This window comes from Equus caballus, chromosome 30 (assembly GCF_041296265.1).
Source record: "Equus caballus isolate H_3958 breed thoroughbred chromosome 30, TB-T2T, whole genome shotgun sequence".
Taxonomy (NCBI): Eukaryota; Metazoa; Chordata; class Mammalia; order Perissodactyla; family Equidae; genus Equus; species Equus caballus.
Genome location: NC_091713.1, coordinates 33,341,673 through 33,358,647, shown reverse-complemented (window position 1 = coordinate 33,358,647; position 16,975 = coordinate 33,341,673). Strand labels below are relative to the sequence as shown.

General features: G+C 33.8%; 1 protein-coding gene across 1 annotated transcript in view; it reads left to right on the top strand.

Moving 5' to 3' along the window:
- LOC100060815 (complement factor H) overlaps positions 1 to 16,975 on the top strand; it is a 185,319-nt gene that overhangs the window by 37,885 nt on the left and 130,459 nt on the right. The window contains exons 9-15 of the mRNA XM_070255829.1: positions 56 to 235; positions 3,066 to 3,236; positions 8,939 to 9,121; positions 9,596 to 9,805; positions 10,527 to 10,700; positions 11,426 to 11,602; positions 12,704 to 12,877. Of these exons, the coding sequence (XP_070111930.1) occupies positions 56 to 235; positions 3,066 to 3,236; positions 8,939 to 9,121; positions 9,596 to 9,805; positions 10,527 to 10,700; positions 11,426 to 11,602; positions 12,704 to 12,877 (1,269 nt within the window). The remainder of the gene's footprint in view (positions 1 to 55; positions 236 to 3,065; positions 3,237 to 8,938; positions 9,122 to 9,595; positions 9,806 to 10,526; positions 10,701 to 11,425; positions 11,603 to 12,703; positions 12,878 to 16,975) is intronic.

Below are 16,975 nucleotides of genomic sequence, written 5' to 3'. Positions count from 1 at the left end.
TATACACAAACAACTTATATCCTAAAGATAAACACATTTTTGTGAAAATTCACAGAGGACAAGAGTACATGTGGACATATACCTGACCTTGATTATGGCTATGTCCTGTTTTCTACTCCTCCCTATCGCCATGGAGATTCAGTGGAGTTCAACTGCAGAGAAGCATTTATAATGATTGGACACAGATCAATTACTTGTATTCGTGGAACGTGGACCCAAATTCCTCAGTGCATTGGTGAGAATACACTTCTCAAATTGACACAATAGACTTTAATACTTTTATTGTAAAAACTATATTTACAACCATATTTTTGAAATTTGAGATATTCTTGAAAATTTCAGGTCTTAAGTTGTGATGAATCCAAACATTTTTTTGCTGATAATTCAATGTGTCTACAGAGAACAAATACAAACTGGCAATAGAATTTTATGAATTTTTCTGTCCCTGATATTGACATTGTTTATCTTTATAAGCGTAAAGCTAAACTTTACTTATAGATATTTATATGATTAAAACATGAGTTCTAATTACCAGGAAAATGCAACTATATTTGTACAAATACCAGTTTTGTTTTTCTATGATACTCTTTCTTTCAGGCCCCTAAAGGGAGTAAAGTTGAGAAAATATCCACTTGCTACACTCCTACAGGAATCTTGCCTCTCTCAGAGCTTCTAACAATGATAATTTCTCAGTCTGTTTCAAACGCAGTAAAAAAGAAGTTAATGAGCCAGAGAATGGGTGGGTCACAGGCCCTCTCAGTCAGGAGTGTAGCTCAGTCATAGGAGGCAGCTGGGATTGGGCCAGGAAACAAATCTGATTGATGCCCTTCACTCTGTAAGTGAATCATCCTGACCATTGGATGACCAAGCCTTTGATGACTACCTGGGAGAATCCTGGAGGCCCTCTTCCATTTTTCCTTTAGAATGAGTTCCTTCCTGGAGTTGTCCTGGGTCCTACACTCAAAGAGAGCCCTGGATGTCCAGTTTTACGAAATGAGAGTTTGAGTGGGTCATCTATAAGGGATCTTCCAACTCTGCTGTGTTGTGATTCTACAGAGGCCATAAGAGGTGCCAATATTATACACAACCTGCTTCATGTTTTTACCATGAACTTATCCATCAGATTTCTAGTCATTGCTTATCCCAAGGAGAAGGTAGAGCTGAGCCTCTGCTGCATTAGAGCAGGAAGTCGTAGCTGTTTTGTTCACGTGATGTATTCCTAACTCCCAAGAGACTGGCTGACATAAAGGAGACATTTATTAGGAATTTGTTACATGAATCAGTAAATTTTGTTATTCTTAATCCTTACATTTTTGCTAAACACATTCATGTCACAGGTATTGCCAGTCCTTCAAGAGTAAACTTCATCTTTGTCCTCTTCTATCTCCACAAATGATCTCACCTCACTTCATATGGGAGAAAAACCCAAGGTAGTAGCAGGCATGAAAACTCTCGACTTTTCTTCCTAACTTATACCAAACATCTGCTTTAATTATTACTCTCTTCTGATCTCAGAGTTTCCCTTTCTAAGGTGAATCCTCTACCTATATTCAACTTCACATAATCTCCTTCCAGCTGTCATAGGATTTATCCCAATTTTCTCTTCTCAGTGTCAATTTTTCACCTCCCTCCAGTATAGCTGGTCACTCTTCTCAATGTGTTTGTTTTCTCCTAATAAACAAAGAATCCTTTCAGAAACCAAGCAATCGTGAGACATAATGACAACAACCTCTATCACTCCTATTGACTGTAGCTCTTCCTTCAGTTTTCACTCCTTGAAGAATATCTAGTTTTATCTCCCTCAACACTCAGGACTAGTCCCCAAAATGGGACTATTTCTCCAGCCTCTGGTGTGTTTTGAATTAGTCTCCTTCAGCTTATGTTTTTTCAAGGTTGAAGTACAAAATCATTACTGTTTTTTGTCCAACTACTTGACTTTTCTTTATTCTGCTCATCTTCACCTGACTCTGATCATTAAAAAATAATGAACAAATACTACCAAAAACCTACACTGATAATTTCTTAGAATCAATACGGACTCTTATCTGCTTTAAATTTTCTGTATAAAAAGCTTCTATAGTGAATTTTTTCACTCATACTGGAACCAGCAAAAATTTATTATTATGGCATTGTAATATTATTGAATTATAGGATGATTCATGAATAAAATGTGTTCTTAAAAATTCTAAGATTGTAGGGGCCGGCCTGGTGGCACAGTGGTTAAGTTTGCACACTCTGCTTTGGTGGCTTGGGGTTTGCTGGTTTGGATCCTGGGTGTGGATCTACGCACCGCTTGTCAAGCCATGCTGTGGCAGGCATCCCACATATAAAGAAAGGAAGATGGGCACTAATGTTAGCTCAGGGCCAGTCTTCTTCAGCACATAGAAAAGGAGGGTTGGTGGCAGATGTTAGCTTAGGTCTAATCTTCCTACAAAACAAAAGAAGTTCTAAGATTGTATATAGGAAAGAGGTCGTGACTTTAAGCTCCTAATTTCTTATTCCAGTTATCTCTCTCTCGTTTAAATATCTGCTTAAATATTCACATTCTATATAATACATCTTAAATATATTTCCTATTATATTACCTTTCTTGAAAAGAATATATTTAAATTGGCAACTTCATATAGTCTAGTTCCACAGATAACTGTTTTTATTTTAATGTTTTAAGATTGTGGATTAAAAGTGATGTAGAGATGCTTGAGATAAAGAAACAAACGAATGCGAACATTTCCACGGATTTCAAATATGGAACAAATTTTAGTCATGAGATGACTTTTCACTGTGTAGATCATCCAAGAAAGTGACTCTCTTATGTTCTTCCAATACCCAAAGTGCAAAATGCCTGTATGATGGCTATTGTCTCTGAAATTTCAAAGACCGGACACAGGACTTATGTTCATGCAGAATAGCCCATCTTGTACAATATGATTGGGCATAACTTGATTGGTGGAATTTACAGGCATGCATTCTAATTTCATTACACTATTGACTCTATAGCTGTTTTTCTGTAGTAGTTTCTTTGATGCTTTTAATTAGTCTTTTCAAGGAAATGTTTTATTTTACAGCAAGAGATGAACTTGAGACGTGCAAAACATCAAGCCTAATTGCACGTGAGGCAAAACTATCACAAAGGACTGAATTTTATCATAACACCAATGTGAGTTACAAATGTAAAGGAAAATACAAACACTCGGTCTGCATAAATGGAAGATGGGATCCTGAAGTAACTTGTAGAGGTAGGCTCTTATTTATAATGCTTTAAAATTTTATTCTATTTCTTCATTAAGTTGTGAAAGTAGTATTTTTGTGTCTTTTAAAATTTTTAGCTCTTTATTATTATAAATAATTTTCAAGCTGGAAGGTAATTTAGAAACTAACCTAAACACTGTTTCTACAAATTAATTGCATCAAGCGCAGTAGTCAGCTATATAGCAAACCACTTAGAAACTTGGTAGTTTTAAATTAACATCTGGGCAAGAGATGCGCTCATTACTATTAGAACAACATTGTTTCTAATTTCTTATATTACACACAAATCCAGCTATGCCTATTATGTGTCATTGTATCTATATATGTATGTATCCATGTGTGTACATATTTACCTATCTAGTCACCTATTATCTATTTGTTTATCTATGTCTATCTTGAACACTCTGAGCCATACTGACAACACCAATTTCAAACAAATAGAGCAGAGTTCATTCCAGTTTTCCACTTTTCATATCTGTATTTCTCTTCTCTAAGTGTAGGGCACCTTGACTCACTGTCCTTGATATTTTTACCAATTTCCTCAAGCCTAGAATATACAGAAAGTAGTTTCATAGCAATATAAAAACAAATCTCCTATCTACAGTTTAACATATTTTTAGTTCTGTTGTAAAAGAAACAAGTGATATTTACAGGCAGCAAAGTACACATAATACATTTTCTTCTAGAAGCTGTATAGTTTTACCTTTTATGTTTATGTGTATTATCCATCTTACATTAATTTTTGAGTATTGTGTAATATGGGAATGGGTATTCTTTATAATATATTATATGTGGATAGCCAGTTGTTCCAACAATATACATGGAAAAGATTTTGAAATGAAAATCACTTGACTATGGAAGTGTTGATTTACTTCTCGACTCTGTATTTAGTTCATTTAGCCATTTATCTTTCCTTAGCCATGCCACATTGCCTTGGTAACTGTAGTTTTAAAGTAGGTCTTGATGTCTGGTAGATATATTTCCCAATTACGTTCTTCCTTTTCAAGATTGTTTCAGTTATGCTGGTCTTTTCATTAACATAGAAATTTTAGGGAACACATCAATTTCTATAAATTACCTGTTTGTTTAATGAGAGGGATGGCTTGTATAATGAAAGATAAATTAGGGAGAATTGACATCTCAACCATATTGAGTGTTCAATCTGTAGACATGATATATCTCTTCAATTATTTATTTCTACGTCTATTTTCCCAGTAATGTTTTAAGTGTAGAAGATTTACAGTTCTAAAAAAAGATTTGTATTTTATGTTTTTAATATTACAAATTAATTTTTCACACTTATATTCTCCTATATTTTTGCTGCAAGTATAAAGAAATGCACTTGAATTTGGGATATTAATTTTATCCTCTGAAACTGTACTAAAGTTCCTCATTCATTTTAGGTATTGTTTTATAAGTAACTATATCATAGCAAATGCAAAATTTTATCTCTGCTGGTCCATTTTTATTTTGATTTTTTGTTTTCTTATCCTATTGAACGCACTAGAACCTCCAGGAAACTATTGAAGAGAAGTGATGAGAACAAGCATCTTTGTCTTGTTCCTGACCACTGGGAGCGGGTATTAAAAATTTTACCACAAATATAATGTCAGTTTAAGATTTTTGTAGATGTCCTTTATGAGATTATGGGAATTTCCTTTTATCCCTACTTAGCCAAGTGAGAAATTGTACCATCAACTGCCGTTGAATGTTTTTAAATGCTTCTTATGCATCTATCGATATAACTTTATTAATTCTGTTAACGTAGTGAATTGCATATATAAATTTTTGAATGTTGTTCAAATCTCTCATTCCTAGAGTTAAGTCTACTTGGTGGGGATATTTTATTCTCTCTATGTTTTCATGTACTTGATTTGCTGATATATTTTTAAGGATTCTTGCATCTGTGTTCATGGGGATATTAATCTACAGTTACTTTTTTTGTAATGTCTCTGCCAGGGTGTTATTAGGGGTAGTGTGGCCTCGTAAAACAAATTGAGAAGTGCTGTCTTCTCCTCTGTTTTCTGAAAGTACATCTGTAATATTATTATTGTATTTTTTTCCCTTAAATGATCGATAGAATTCACCTGTGAAGTCATCTGATATGTAGTTTACTTTTTTGGAAGGTTTTCTTCATGGAAAATTTAATTTCTTTAATGGGTAGTGGGCTATTCAGATTTTCTATGCTGTCTTTTGTCAAAATGTAAGGAAGTTGAATTTTTCAAGAAGTATCTCCATTTTATCTAATTTATCAAATTGATTGGTATGCAATTGTTTTTAATAGTCACTTAATATTCTATTTTCTTTCTAATTCTATAGTATCTTCAGTGATATCACATCTTTTCTTCTTGATATTGACATTTGTTTCCCTCTTTTATCTTGCTAATTCTTCTCATGGTCTTTTTAAATTAATATTTTCTAATAATTAACTTTAACACAATTTTCTCTCTTGTCTATTTTTTAGCTTTATTAACATTCACTATTTTAGCTTTGTTAGTTTTCTTTTTGCTATTTGTCTTTCTCAATTTTCTCTATTTCCTCTCTTCCAGGGAATCATTTCCTTCCTTCTAAATACTTTGATTTTTTTTTTTTTTTTTGAGGAAGATTAGCCCTGAGCTAACTACAGCCAATCCTCCTCTTTTGCTAGGGAAGACTGGCCCTGAGCTAACATCCATGCCCATCTTCCTCTACTTTATACGTGGGATGCCCACCACAGCATGGCTTTTGCCATGCGGCGCCATGTCCGCGCTCGGAATCCGAATCAGTGAACCCTGGGCCGCCGAGAATCAGAACGTGCGAACTTAACCGCTGCGCCACCGGGCTGGCCCCTAATTACTTCGATTTTAATTTTACTCTTTTTCAAATTTCTTAAGCAGAAATGAAAACATGGATTTAGACCATCCTACTTTTTAAATATAAACTTTTAACCCTATATTTTTCTTTCTTTCTTTTCTTTTTCTTCTTCTCCCCAAAGCCCCCCGGTACATAGTTGTTTATTCTAGTTATCCCCAAAGCCCCCCGGTACATAGTTGTTTATTCTAGTTATAAGTCCTTTTGGTTGTGCTACATGGGATGCCACCTCTGCATGGCTTGATGTGTGGTGCGATGTTTGCACTCAGGATCCGAACCAGCGAAAGCCCAGGGCTGCCAAAACCAAGAGTGCAAACTTAACCACTTGACCACTGCGCCAACCCCCATTTTTCTTTCTAAATACTGCTTTAGTTGTGTCTGAAAAAATTTTATATCCATTTTATTTTCACTTAATTCTGTGTGAAATATTTTCTAATATTCTTTGTGGTTTCATCTTTGACCTGTCAGTTACAAGTTTGTTGTTTAATTTCCCAATATTTATGTTTTTCCAAACAATTTATTCTCTTTTTACAGCTTTATTGTGGTGTGATTGTTGTATAAAGTACTGACATATTTAATGTATACAATTTGATAAGGATGATGGATGTTTGCATAGATGATTTATTCTTATTGATTTCTAATCTAATATTTTTGTCACAGAGCAGACTGTAAGATTTCATATTCTGAAATTTATTCTTGCTTCTTTTACTGCACAGCTTATTTCTTAACTTTGTGATGGTTTCACTTTCGTATAAAAGCACACGTATACTCTAGTTGTTGGATCAGGTTAAAGTGGTTCATGGTGTTCTTCACATTTATCTATGTCCTTTCAAAATTTTTGTCTAGTTGTTCTATCAGTCAGAGGAAGAAAGCTCTCAGTATTGCTAACTAGCATTGTGGATTTGTCTATTTCTTCCTTTCGTTCTGTCCATCTATGCTTCACGTATTTAATGCATTTTTACATACATCTACATTTATGATAAATCTGTTGTGAGTTATTTTTATAATGATAAAATATTTCTTGATTACTCCTGTAATACTCCTTGTCTTGAAATCTATATTATCTTATTGTAACATAGTCAATTTATTTAAAACAATTGTTCATTTCCGTGTCATAAATAAATTCCCAACAGATTTCAAGTAATCAATGTCCTCAAACCATTCTCTCTAAATTAAAAGCAAAAGTAAAATAATAAAAGAACTAGCCACACACCTTATTCACCCATCTTACACATCTCGAAAATAAAAAAAAAAATCCTTTTATGAATGATTAACTAACAGAAAATACTTTAAATTAAATGACATTGGTAGCAGTAGACATTGAGATCTGGGATACAGCAAAGGCAAACCTTTTGGGTTACTATTTATAGCTTTAAAACATGCATTATAAAACAAAGAACAAAATGAAGGCAATAAGTATTACAATCTAGAAGCTAGAAAAGAACATACATCCAAAGAACATCGAAGGAAAAAATAACCAAAGCATCAATTATTATTATAAGAATCTTAAAAATGCATAAACAGCTGATTTGCAGAATAATAATTCAGCTTTTAGTGAAATTTAGTATAGACCAACCTCTGGCAAGATTTATCAAGAGAAAGTTCAAATTAAGACTATTGGGTCAAAGACGGTTAAACATTAGACAAGAAGAAAATAAATCCCTGCAAATATATAGAAAAATATGCCAATATATTTAAAACAGAACTATGAAAAAAATATTTTTGATGGAATATAACAAACTCCTATTGACTTAGGTAGAAACAAAAAATCTGACAATAATAATCATGAATGAAATGTATTAAGTCAAATATTTACCTGAATTGAATAGAAAATGTTGGACAATTGAAAGGATTTACAAGACTTCCCAGTGTATACTTGCAGAATTAAAAATACAGTAGTGAAATTTTATTTCATTTCATCAATATTTCTTTCTTTCATCAATTTTTCCATTATTTTCAAGTTCAATATCTTTAACGAAATAGAGACATAGTATGACAAGAGAAAGTAAAATCAAGAAATCATGGAGAGGTTCTAAAGCTTCCAGATGTAGTCATTCAGAGTCTTCCCTTAGTTGAACAGGACATGCTCTATCTTCAGATTGGGAACTGCCAAGATATAGCTGAGGTATCTGAGTTTTATGGGCGTTCAGACACAAGTTTACAAAGGTATCTTTTATAGCCTGCTGATCAGGTAACTAAAGCCAGATTGTCTAATCTGTTCAACTGGGTGCATTTCATCAATCCATATATCCCTTAGCAGTGTGTAGATAAGAGGGTAAACAGTATCTCAGGAGGAATTTTGAGCTTTTCACAACACACTATAAACCACGGTTGAACGTAGCTAATTCTCATCTTGGCCGAGAAGCTCTGTGAAATTAATTGAGCATGAACTGCATATAATTCTTCCTCTGTAATCACCTTCCATTGGTAGAACATACTGTGAGGATTTTAATCCAATCCCAATACATTTGATCATGGATATCTGTGCAGAAGATCCTGGTATCAGTCTTTATTTAATGCCTGGTATGGAATGACTAATTCAGGTAGAACATCTAATGGTTAGAAATAATCAAAGTTGGTTTTACATAAATTGCACAAGATTAATGAAAGAAAGAATAAAAGGAAGAAACTCCAAGGAAGATCATGAGAATATAAACCAAATGTGATAGATTAAAGGGCTTAACAAACTGAAAAGTATAACACATTGAAATATAGAACATAACTTTATTATTTGATCACTTATGGTACATTATTATTGAGTTTTCTGTTTTCTGGATTATCCTTTGAATATTTGTAACTTATGATTTTTAACCAAGAAATCTAATTTTAATATTTTTAGAAGTACGCATACATTCGTGCCCACCTCCTCCTCAGATTCCCAATGCTCAAGATATGACAAGTACAGTGAATTATCGAGATGGAGAAAAGATATCTGTTCTCTGTCAAGAAAAATATCTAATTCGGGGAACAGAAGAAATTGTGTGCAAAGACGGAAGATGGCAGTCAATACCACACTGCGTGGGTCAGTAGTGCATAATTTGCTTCACGACATTCTTTCAAATAAGCTAATCCTCCCCTGTGCTTTGTGTAGATGAACAAAATGAAGATCTGTCTCTATACCTGTTCGACTCGATCTTCAAACAGTGAATTACAATCTAGGTATACAAAGCAATCAGCATCCTTTCGCTTCTACTGTGAAACGAATATAGACAAAATCTTTGGGTTACTATGTAGATACCAGATAAAATTTCTGTTCAGGCCTATTTTACTCCTCATGATGAACAGGACAAGAATGAAAAGGCATATTGAACAAGTGGATAGTAGCATAGATTTAGTGGGACACACATCCTTGCAGATTTCAAATAGTTTTCAGTTCTAAAAGAATTCCATTTGTTCAAATTATCCTTATTTTAAAATCCCAAATGGTATTTAATTTTACTTTTCAGTTTAAACATTGTATTTGTGCTTGACTCTTTGATTTCTATTCTTCATATAGAAAAAATTCCATGTTCTCAACCACCTCATATAGAACATGGAACCATTAAATCATCTGTCTCTTCAGAAGGAAGGAAACAGAGATTTGAACCCAAGCTTTATGTACATAACACCAGATTAAGTTACATTTGTGAAGATGGTTTCAGGTTATCTGGAGGAAATGGGATAACATGCCACATGGGAAAATGGAGTTCTCCACCTCAGTGTGTAGGTAAGGACAGTATACAAACTAAAATCCTACTTTCAGTACAATTCATTAAAAATAATTCCTTTGTCATCAAAGTCATGAGACAGAATCCTTTAGATTTCTAAATATATAAAATCATTTATGTATTTACTATCATTTATATGTTTACATATTTTACCAAATAATTTTTGCACAATCAAATCAATCACGTTTTTGTTAATTTCTTCGGTTTGTTATAGAATCACTTCAAATTCTGGCTTTTGTTTTTGGTATTAAAAGTGGATGTGTAGTGTAATTAAACCTACCTATTTGCAGTTATACCTATTCATTTTCTTACCTATTCATGTAAGTTGTAGTGTTTGCTTTGTCATTAGGTTTTAAAAAAATTTCTTATGTTCTTCCTACAATGTCCCTTCTGATTTCTTACAATATATAGTACTTTTCTGAAGACCATTAACTCTCAATGTGTTCTCTTTTATTGTTCATAATTGATTAGAGAGGTATTGATAGTTTTTCATAAACATATTGACATTTTTATTGAAGTTCTTGCTCAAGTTGACAGCTGGACACACACAAGAATGGTGGTTTTAGGAAGCTTTTTTGCATATTCTCTGTAATGTGATGGTAGCTCCTGTGTGATCATTTCTTGAGAAATGAAACTATGAAATATGACAACCAGTACATAAAATTAAATTTCAAAGTTTGTGAAACCTGGAGTCATTCTTTCATTTTTCTTTTTGTTTAGGAATTCCTTGTGAACCACCACCTTTGATTCCGCACGGTGTTCTATCTCATGAGTTAGACAGTTACCAGTATGGAGAAGAAGTGATGTACAGCTGTACTGAAGGTTTTGTGATTGATGGACCTGCATCTATAAAATGTTTAGGAGGAAAATGGCCCCGTCCACCAGAATGCATAAGTATGGTGCATTTAATTTTGTTCTAAGGCTGATAAATATCTTTAACTCAGAGCATAAATAGTACAAATATGAAACTAAGGAATAATTCTAGAATTTAAGAATGTATCACTGGAAAGTTCTGGATTCTGGTAGAGAATTAATAGCCCTAGTAATAAGAAAAGTTTGAAACGTGAGCCAAATTATTTCATTTTCGCATTATCTTGTGTGCACTTGCAGCATCCTCTGATACATTCTCAGACCTTTCATCTCTCGTCCTGTATCACATCTAGCCCCTGCACATCCATCTCATTATTATTCAATTTATGTTCGTTTATCAGTTATCTCCTTACAAATATATAAGTTTCTAAGATATTCAACATAACTGAAATTAAACATATAAATGTAACTTTGACAGAAACACAAAGTAGAAATACATCCATAATGTCAGTGGTCTGTATGGGCAAATAAGAATCTAGATGTAAGAAGTATGGTCTCAAGCATTACATCCATCCATATCTCTCCAGGCTTTCAAAACCACTATTGCCATGTTATACTTTTGATAAATGTAGAACCATTCAATGCAATTAAGTCAAGACTGCTAACATATTTTTTCAAATTATAAGAAAAATGTTGTACAGTGTTCACTGGTTTGATATGTATCTAACCATTATTGAAGAAAGTAATTATTGGCCGTTATGTATTTTTAACACTTTACTGAACAAATATGTATTCTTTTTTTCTTTCAGAAACAGATTGTTTTAGCTTACCCAGCTTTGATGATGCCATACTCATAGGCCAGAAGAAGGAATCATATAGGTCAGGAGAACAAGTGTCTTATAAATGTCCAAAATATTACCAATTGGATGGATCCAGTATTGTCCAGTGTATTGATGGCCAATGGATAGGAAGGCCAACATGCAGAGGTAATTTCATGAAATTTTAAAATTTATTAATAAAGTATCTTAAGGAATATAATACAGAATTGCCTCTAGCATCATTAAACACTGGACATAGATTATTTTTTTCAGCCAAGTTTTTAGGCCAAAGAATTCTTATACCTTAACGTAAAGGGATGGAATTGCGTACTCAGTGGTTAATCTTATAGCCCAATAGTTCTCCAAGTGTGGTCCCTGGAATAGCAGCATCAGCATCTTCTGGGAATTGTTAGAAATGCAAATACAAATTTGCAAATACACAGGATCAGTCAGACCTGTTGAATCACAAACTCTGAGGGTGCAATCCTGAAACTGTTTTAACAATTCCCAAGGGATTCCATGCACACTTTGGGTTAGGAATCATAGTTACAGTCTACTATACTTTATATCCACCTGAATGAATCTCACTGATGAATTACACATTGCTCGTTGTAAAGTCCTTTAGCATTTGCCCCATCCCAATCATTAGAGAGTGTTTTTATAAATTATACATTTAATTTCTGTTATGTTTTTACACTTCCTATTTGAATACTTTGATTAATCATCATCTTCCTTCCACTATGGTATTCTTCAAGGTGTGTTCATTCTTGACTTATTCTCTAAGGAAGTGGCTACTTGCAATTACTTTTCTAGGAGCCTAAAATTACAATTCACAAACAGGATGATTGCAAACCAAATTACACTGTCAAGTAATCTCTTTATTATTTTTTGTGGTTTATAAATTCTTTTTTTAATTTATGTAATTTATAATATTTATTTTATTATTTATCAAAGGGAAATGTCTAGAAAAACTTACATTTTCACTGACCTACACACACACGTGCACGCACACACACACACATAAATGTCTACCAACAGTCTAATGAAGGATGGGAGAGAGTTTAAGGTATAGTAGCTTAAATCTTACAAAACAATACTTTATCCCCCTTTCCTCAATCTCACATTTAAGTTTATTAAAAGTAGCAGTCTTTTATGACAGATTAACGATTGATTTTAAATCTTCCTTGAGATATATTTGGAATCTCATTTGTTGATTTGCCATTCAAAAATGATCATTACCTTGGGGATACTTTTTTTCTTTCTCTTCAGATGTTTCCTGTAAGAAACCACCCAAAGTGGAAAATGCTGTTATGCCAAATGAGATGTTTAGGTATCCATCTGGGGAGAGAGTACATTATGAATGCATCAAACCTTTTGATCTGTTTGGGGAAACAGAAGTGATATGTTTGAATGGAACCTGGACAGATCCACCTCAGTGCAAAGGTAGAGTATCTTATTTCCCCTCAAATTTGAGAGTATATATTAGGGACAAAATATGTTGATATTAAATATAGAATGAAGTAGTTTTTACGGAATAAATTTTTTTAAGTGTAAATAAAATGATGGGGCTTAAATCTAATTCTTTTTGTGGACTGAATAAGTAATACGTTGTGTATATGTATGTATGAAAGATTTGATCAGATTAGGACAGTTTGTATCATGGATAATTTCCTATTGTAAGCATTAAGACACAGTTATTTCCTGAGGAATAAATTCTTAAAGATACCTTAAGTACATTTGACAGCGCTTTGAAATTCTACTTTGAGACATGGAATAGATAGTGGGGGAGGACATAGAATGTGATTTAATTTGGGCTTTTTTAGCTTATGAATTATATTTAAGGGTGTGTTATTAGCTGAGCTCATCCATGGAATTAGTGTATATAGAAAAAAAGCATCTGAGAACTGGGTCATGGGACACTCCAGTATTTAGAGTTCAGGAAATAAGTGAAGCCAACAAAGGAGATATTATACTAGCCATTTATAGTTTTTTAAGTTAAGTTTTACCTGGTATATATTTTTCCAGTCTTTCACTTTGAGCCTTCCTATGTTTTCATGTTTGAAATGAGTTTCTGTAGACAGCATATAGTTGAGTCCTGTTTGTGTGTCCGCCCTGCCATATTCAGTCTTTTTCTAGTATATTTAGACCGCTTACAATTAAAGTAACTATTGCTATGTTAGGGGCTGTGTCAGCCATTTCATTCTTTGTTTTGTGTGCTTTTCCTGTGTCTCATTCCTGTCTCCTTTTCTTGCTTAGATTTTTTTGAAATTTTAAAATAATTTTATATATATAGAGATATATATATAATTCTTGAGTATGTCTCTTTGTACAGTTTTATTAGGGGTTGCTCTAGGTACGAAGATATACATATCTGGCTTATCACACTCTAATGGTATTGACATTTTACCACTTCAAGTGAAATGTGGAAAATTTACTTTCATTTAGGGTCCATTTACTCTCCCCACATTTTAAACAGAAATTATATTTACCCTTATTTTTTATCAATTCTTTTGTTTTTTCTTTCTTTGTCAAGTCTCAGTCCTCCTGTTATCATTTCCTTTCTTTTATTAAAAAAATTTCAGGAGTACATCATTATATTTTGATTTCTGTGTATATTACATCATGTTCAAAACCAAAAGACTAGTTACCATCCGTCACCGTAAACATGTGAGAATCACCCCTTCCCTCCTCCTCCTCTCTCCCCTCTTCCCCTCTGGGAACCACCAATCCAATCTCTGTCTCTATCTGTTTGTTTGTTGTTGTTTTTATCTTCTACTTATGAGTGAGATCATATGGTATCTGATTTTCTCCCTCTGACTTATTCTGTTTAGCATAATACCCTCAAGGTCCATCCATGTTGTCACAAATGGAAAGATTTCATCTTTTTTATGGCTGAGTAGTATTCCACTGTGTATATATACCACATCTTCTTTATCCATTCATCCCTCGATGGGCACCTAGGTTGCTTCCCAGTCTTGGCTATTGTGAATAATGCCACGGTGAACACAGGGATGCAGATATCTTTGTGCATTCAGGCTTTCATGTTCTTTGGATAAATACTCCAGCATGGAATATCTGGATCTCATGGTAGTTCTATTTTTAAGTTTTTGAGGACTCTCTATACTATTTTCCATGATGGCTGCACTCATTTGCATTCCCAGCAGCAGTGTGTGAAGGTTCCCTTTTCTCCACATCCTCTCCAACACTTGTTATTTCCTGTCTTGTTAGTTATAGTCTTTCTGACAGGTGTGAGGTGATATCTTATTGTAGTTTTGATTTGCATTGCCCTAATAATTAGTGACATTGAACATCTTTTCATGTGTCTGTTGGCCATCTGTATATCTTCTTTGGCAAAATGTCTGTTCAGATCTTTTGTCCGTTTTTTAATTGGATTGTTAGCTTTTTGTTGTTGTTGAGATGTATGAGTTCTTTACATATTTTGGATGTTAGCCCCTTATCAGATATGTTATATGGTTTGCAAATCTCTTCTCCTAGTTGTTAGATCATCTTTCAGTTTTGTTGATGGCTTCCTTTGCTGTGAAGAAGCTTTTTGGTTTGATGTAGTCCCCTTTGTTTATCTTTTTCTTTGATTTCCCTTGCCTGGTCAGACACAGTATTTGAAAATATGCTCCTAAGACAGATGTCAAAGAGTGTACTGCCTATGTTTTCTTCTAGAAGTTTTATGGTTTCAGGTCTCACATTCAAGTCTTTAATCCATTTTGAGTTGATTTTTGTGTATGGTATAAGATAATGATCTGTTTTCATTCTTTTGCATGTGACTGTCCAGTTTTCCCAGCACCATTTATTGAAGAGATTTTCCTTTCTCCATTGTATGTTCTTGGCTCCCTTGTCAAGAATTAGTTGTCCAGGGGCTGGCCCCGTGGCCGAGTGGTTAAGTTCGCGCGCTCCGCTGCAGGCGGCCCAGTGTTTCGTCGGTTCGAATCCTTGGCGCAGACATGGCACTGCTCGTCAGACCACGCTGAGGCGGCGTCCCACATGCCACAACTAGAGGAACCCACAACGAAGAATACACAACTATGTACCGGGGGGCTTTGGGGAGAAAAAGGAAAAAAATAAAATCTTAAAAAAAAAAAAAAATCAATGAAATTTGTATGCTAAAAAAAAAAAAAAAAAAAAAAGAATTAGTTGTCCATAGATGTGTGGGTTTGTTCCTGGGCTATTAATTCTGTTCCATCGATCTGTGTGTCTGTTTTGGTGCTAGTGCCATGCTGTTTTGATTACTATGGCTTTGTAGTATATTTTGAAATCAGGGAGTATGATACCTCTAACTTTGTTCTTTTTTCTCAAGATTCCTTTGGCTATTCAGAGTCCTTTGCTGTTTCACATAAATTTTAGGATTCTTTGTTCTATTTCTGTGAAAAATGTCATTGGAACTTTGATATGGATTGCATTGAATCTGTAGATTGCTTTAGGAAGTATGGATATTTTAAGTGTTTTACTCTTCTAGTCTAAGTGCATGGAATATCTTTCCACTTCTTTACATCTTTTTCAGTTTCTTTCGATGATGTTTTATTTTTCAGTATGCACGTCTTTCACCTCTTTGGTTAAATTTATTCCTAGGTATTTTATTACTTTTGCAATTGTAAATGGGATTGTATTTCTATTTCTCTTTCCACTACTTCATTGTTAGTGTATAGAAACAAAACTGATTTTTCTATGTTGATTTTGTATCCTGCAACTTTAGTGTATTCTTTTATTATTTCTAAAAGTTTTTCGGTGAATTCTTTAGGGTTTTCTCTATATAAAATCATGCCATCTGCAAATAGTGACAGTTTCACTTCTTCCTTCCAATTTGGATCCCTTTTATCTCTTTTTCTTGCCTGATTGCTCTGCCTAGGACTTCCAATACTATGTTAAATAAGAGTGGTGAAATTGGGCATCTTTGTCTAGTTCCTGTTCTTGGGAAGCATAGCTTTCAGATTTTCTCTATTGAGTATGATATTGGCTCTGGGTTTGTCATATATAGCCTTTATTATGTTGAGATGCTTTCCTTCTGTACCCATTTTACCTACAGTTATTTTTAACTACATCTTTTTTTTTAAGATTTTATTTTATTTATTTTAAACAATTTTCCTTCTTCTCTCCAAAGCCCCCTAGTACGTAGTTGTGCATTTTAGTTGTGAGTACTTCTAGTTCTGGCATGTGGGACGCCACCTCAGCATGGCTGGACGAGTGGTGCCATATCTGTCAGTTTTGTTTATCTTTTCAAAGAACAAGCTCTTGGTTTCATTAATTTTTTCTATTTTTTTTATACTCTTTATTTCTGCTCTGATTTTCTTTATTTCCTTCCTTCTACTGATTTTGGGCTTTGCTTGTTCTTCTTATTCCAATTCCTTTAGGTACACTGTTAGATTGTTTGGGATTTTTATTGTTTGTTAAGATAGGCCTGTATTGCTATGAACTTCCCTCTTAGAACTGCTGTTGCTGTATGTCATAAATTTTGGAGTGTCTTATTTTCATTTTCACTTGTCTCCAGATATTTTTTGATTTCTCCATTGATTTCTTCATTGACCCAATGGT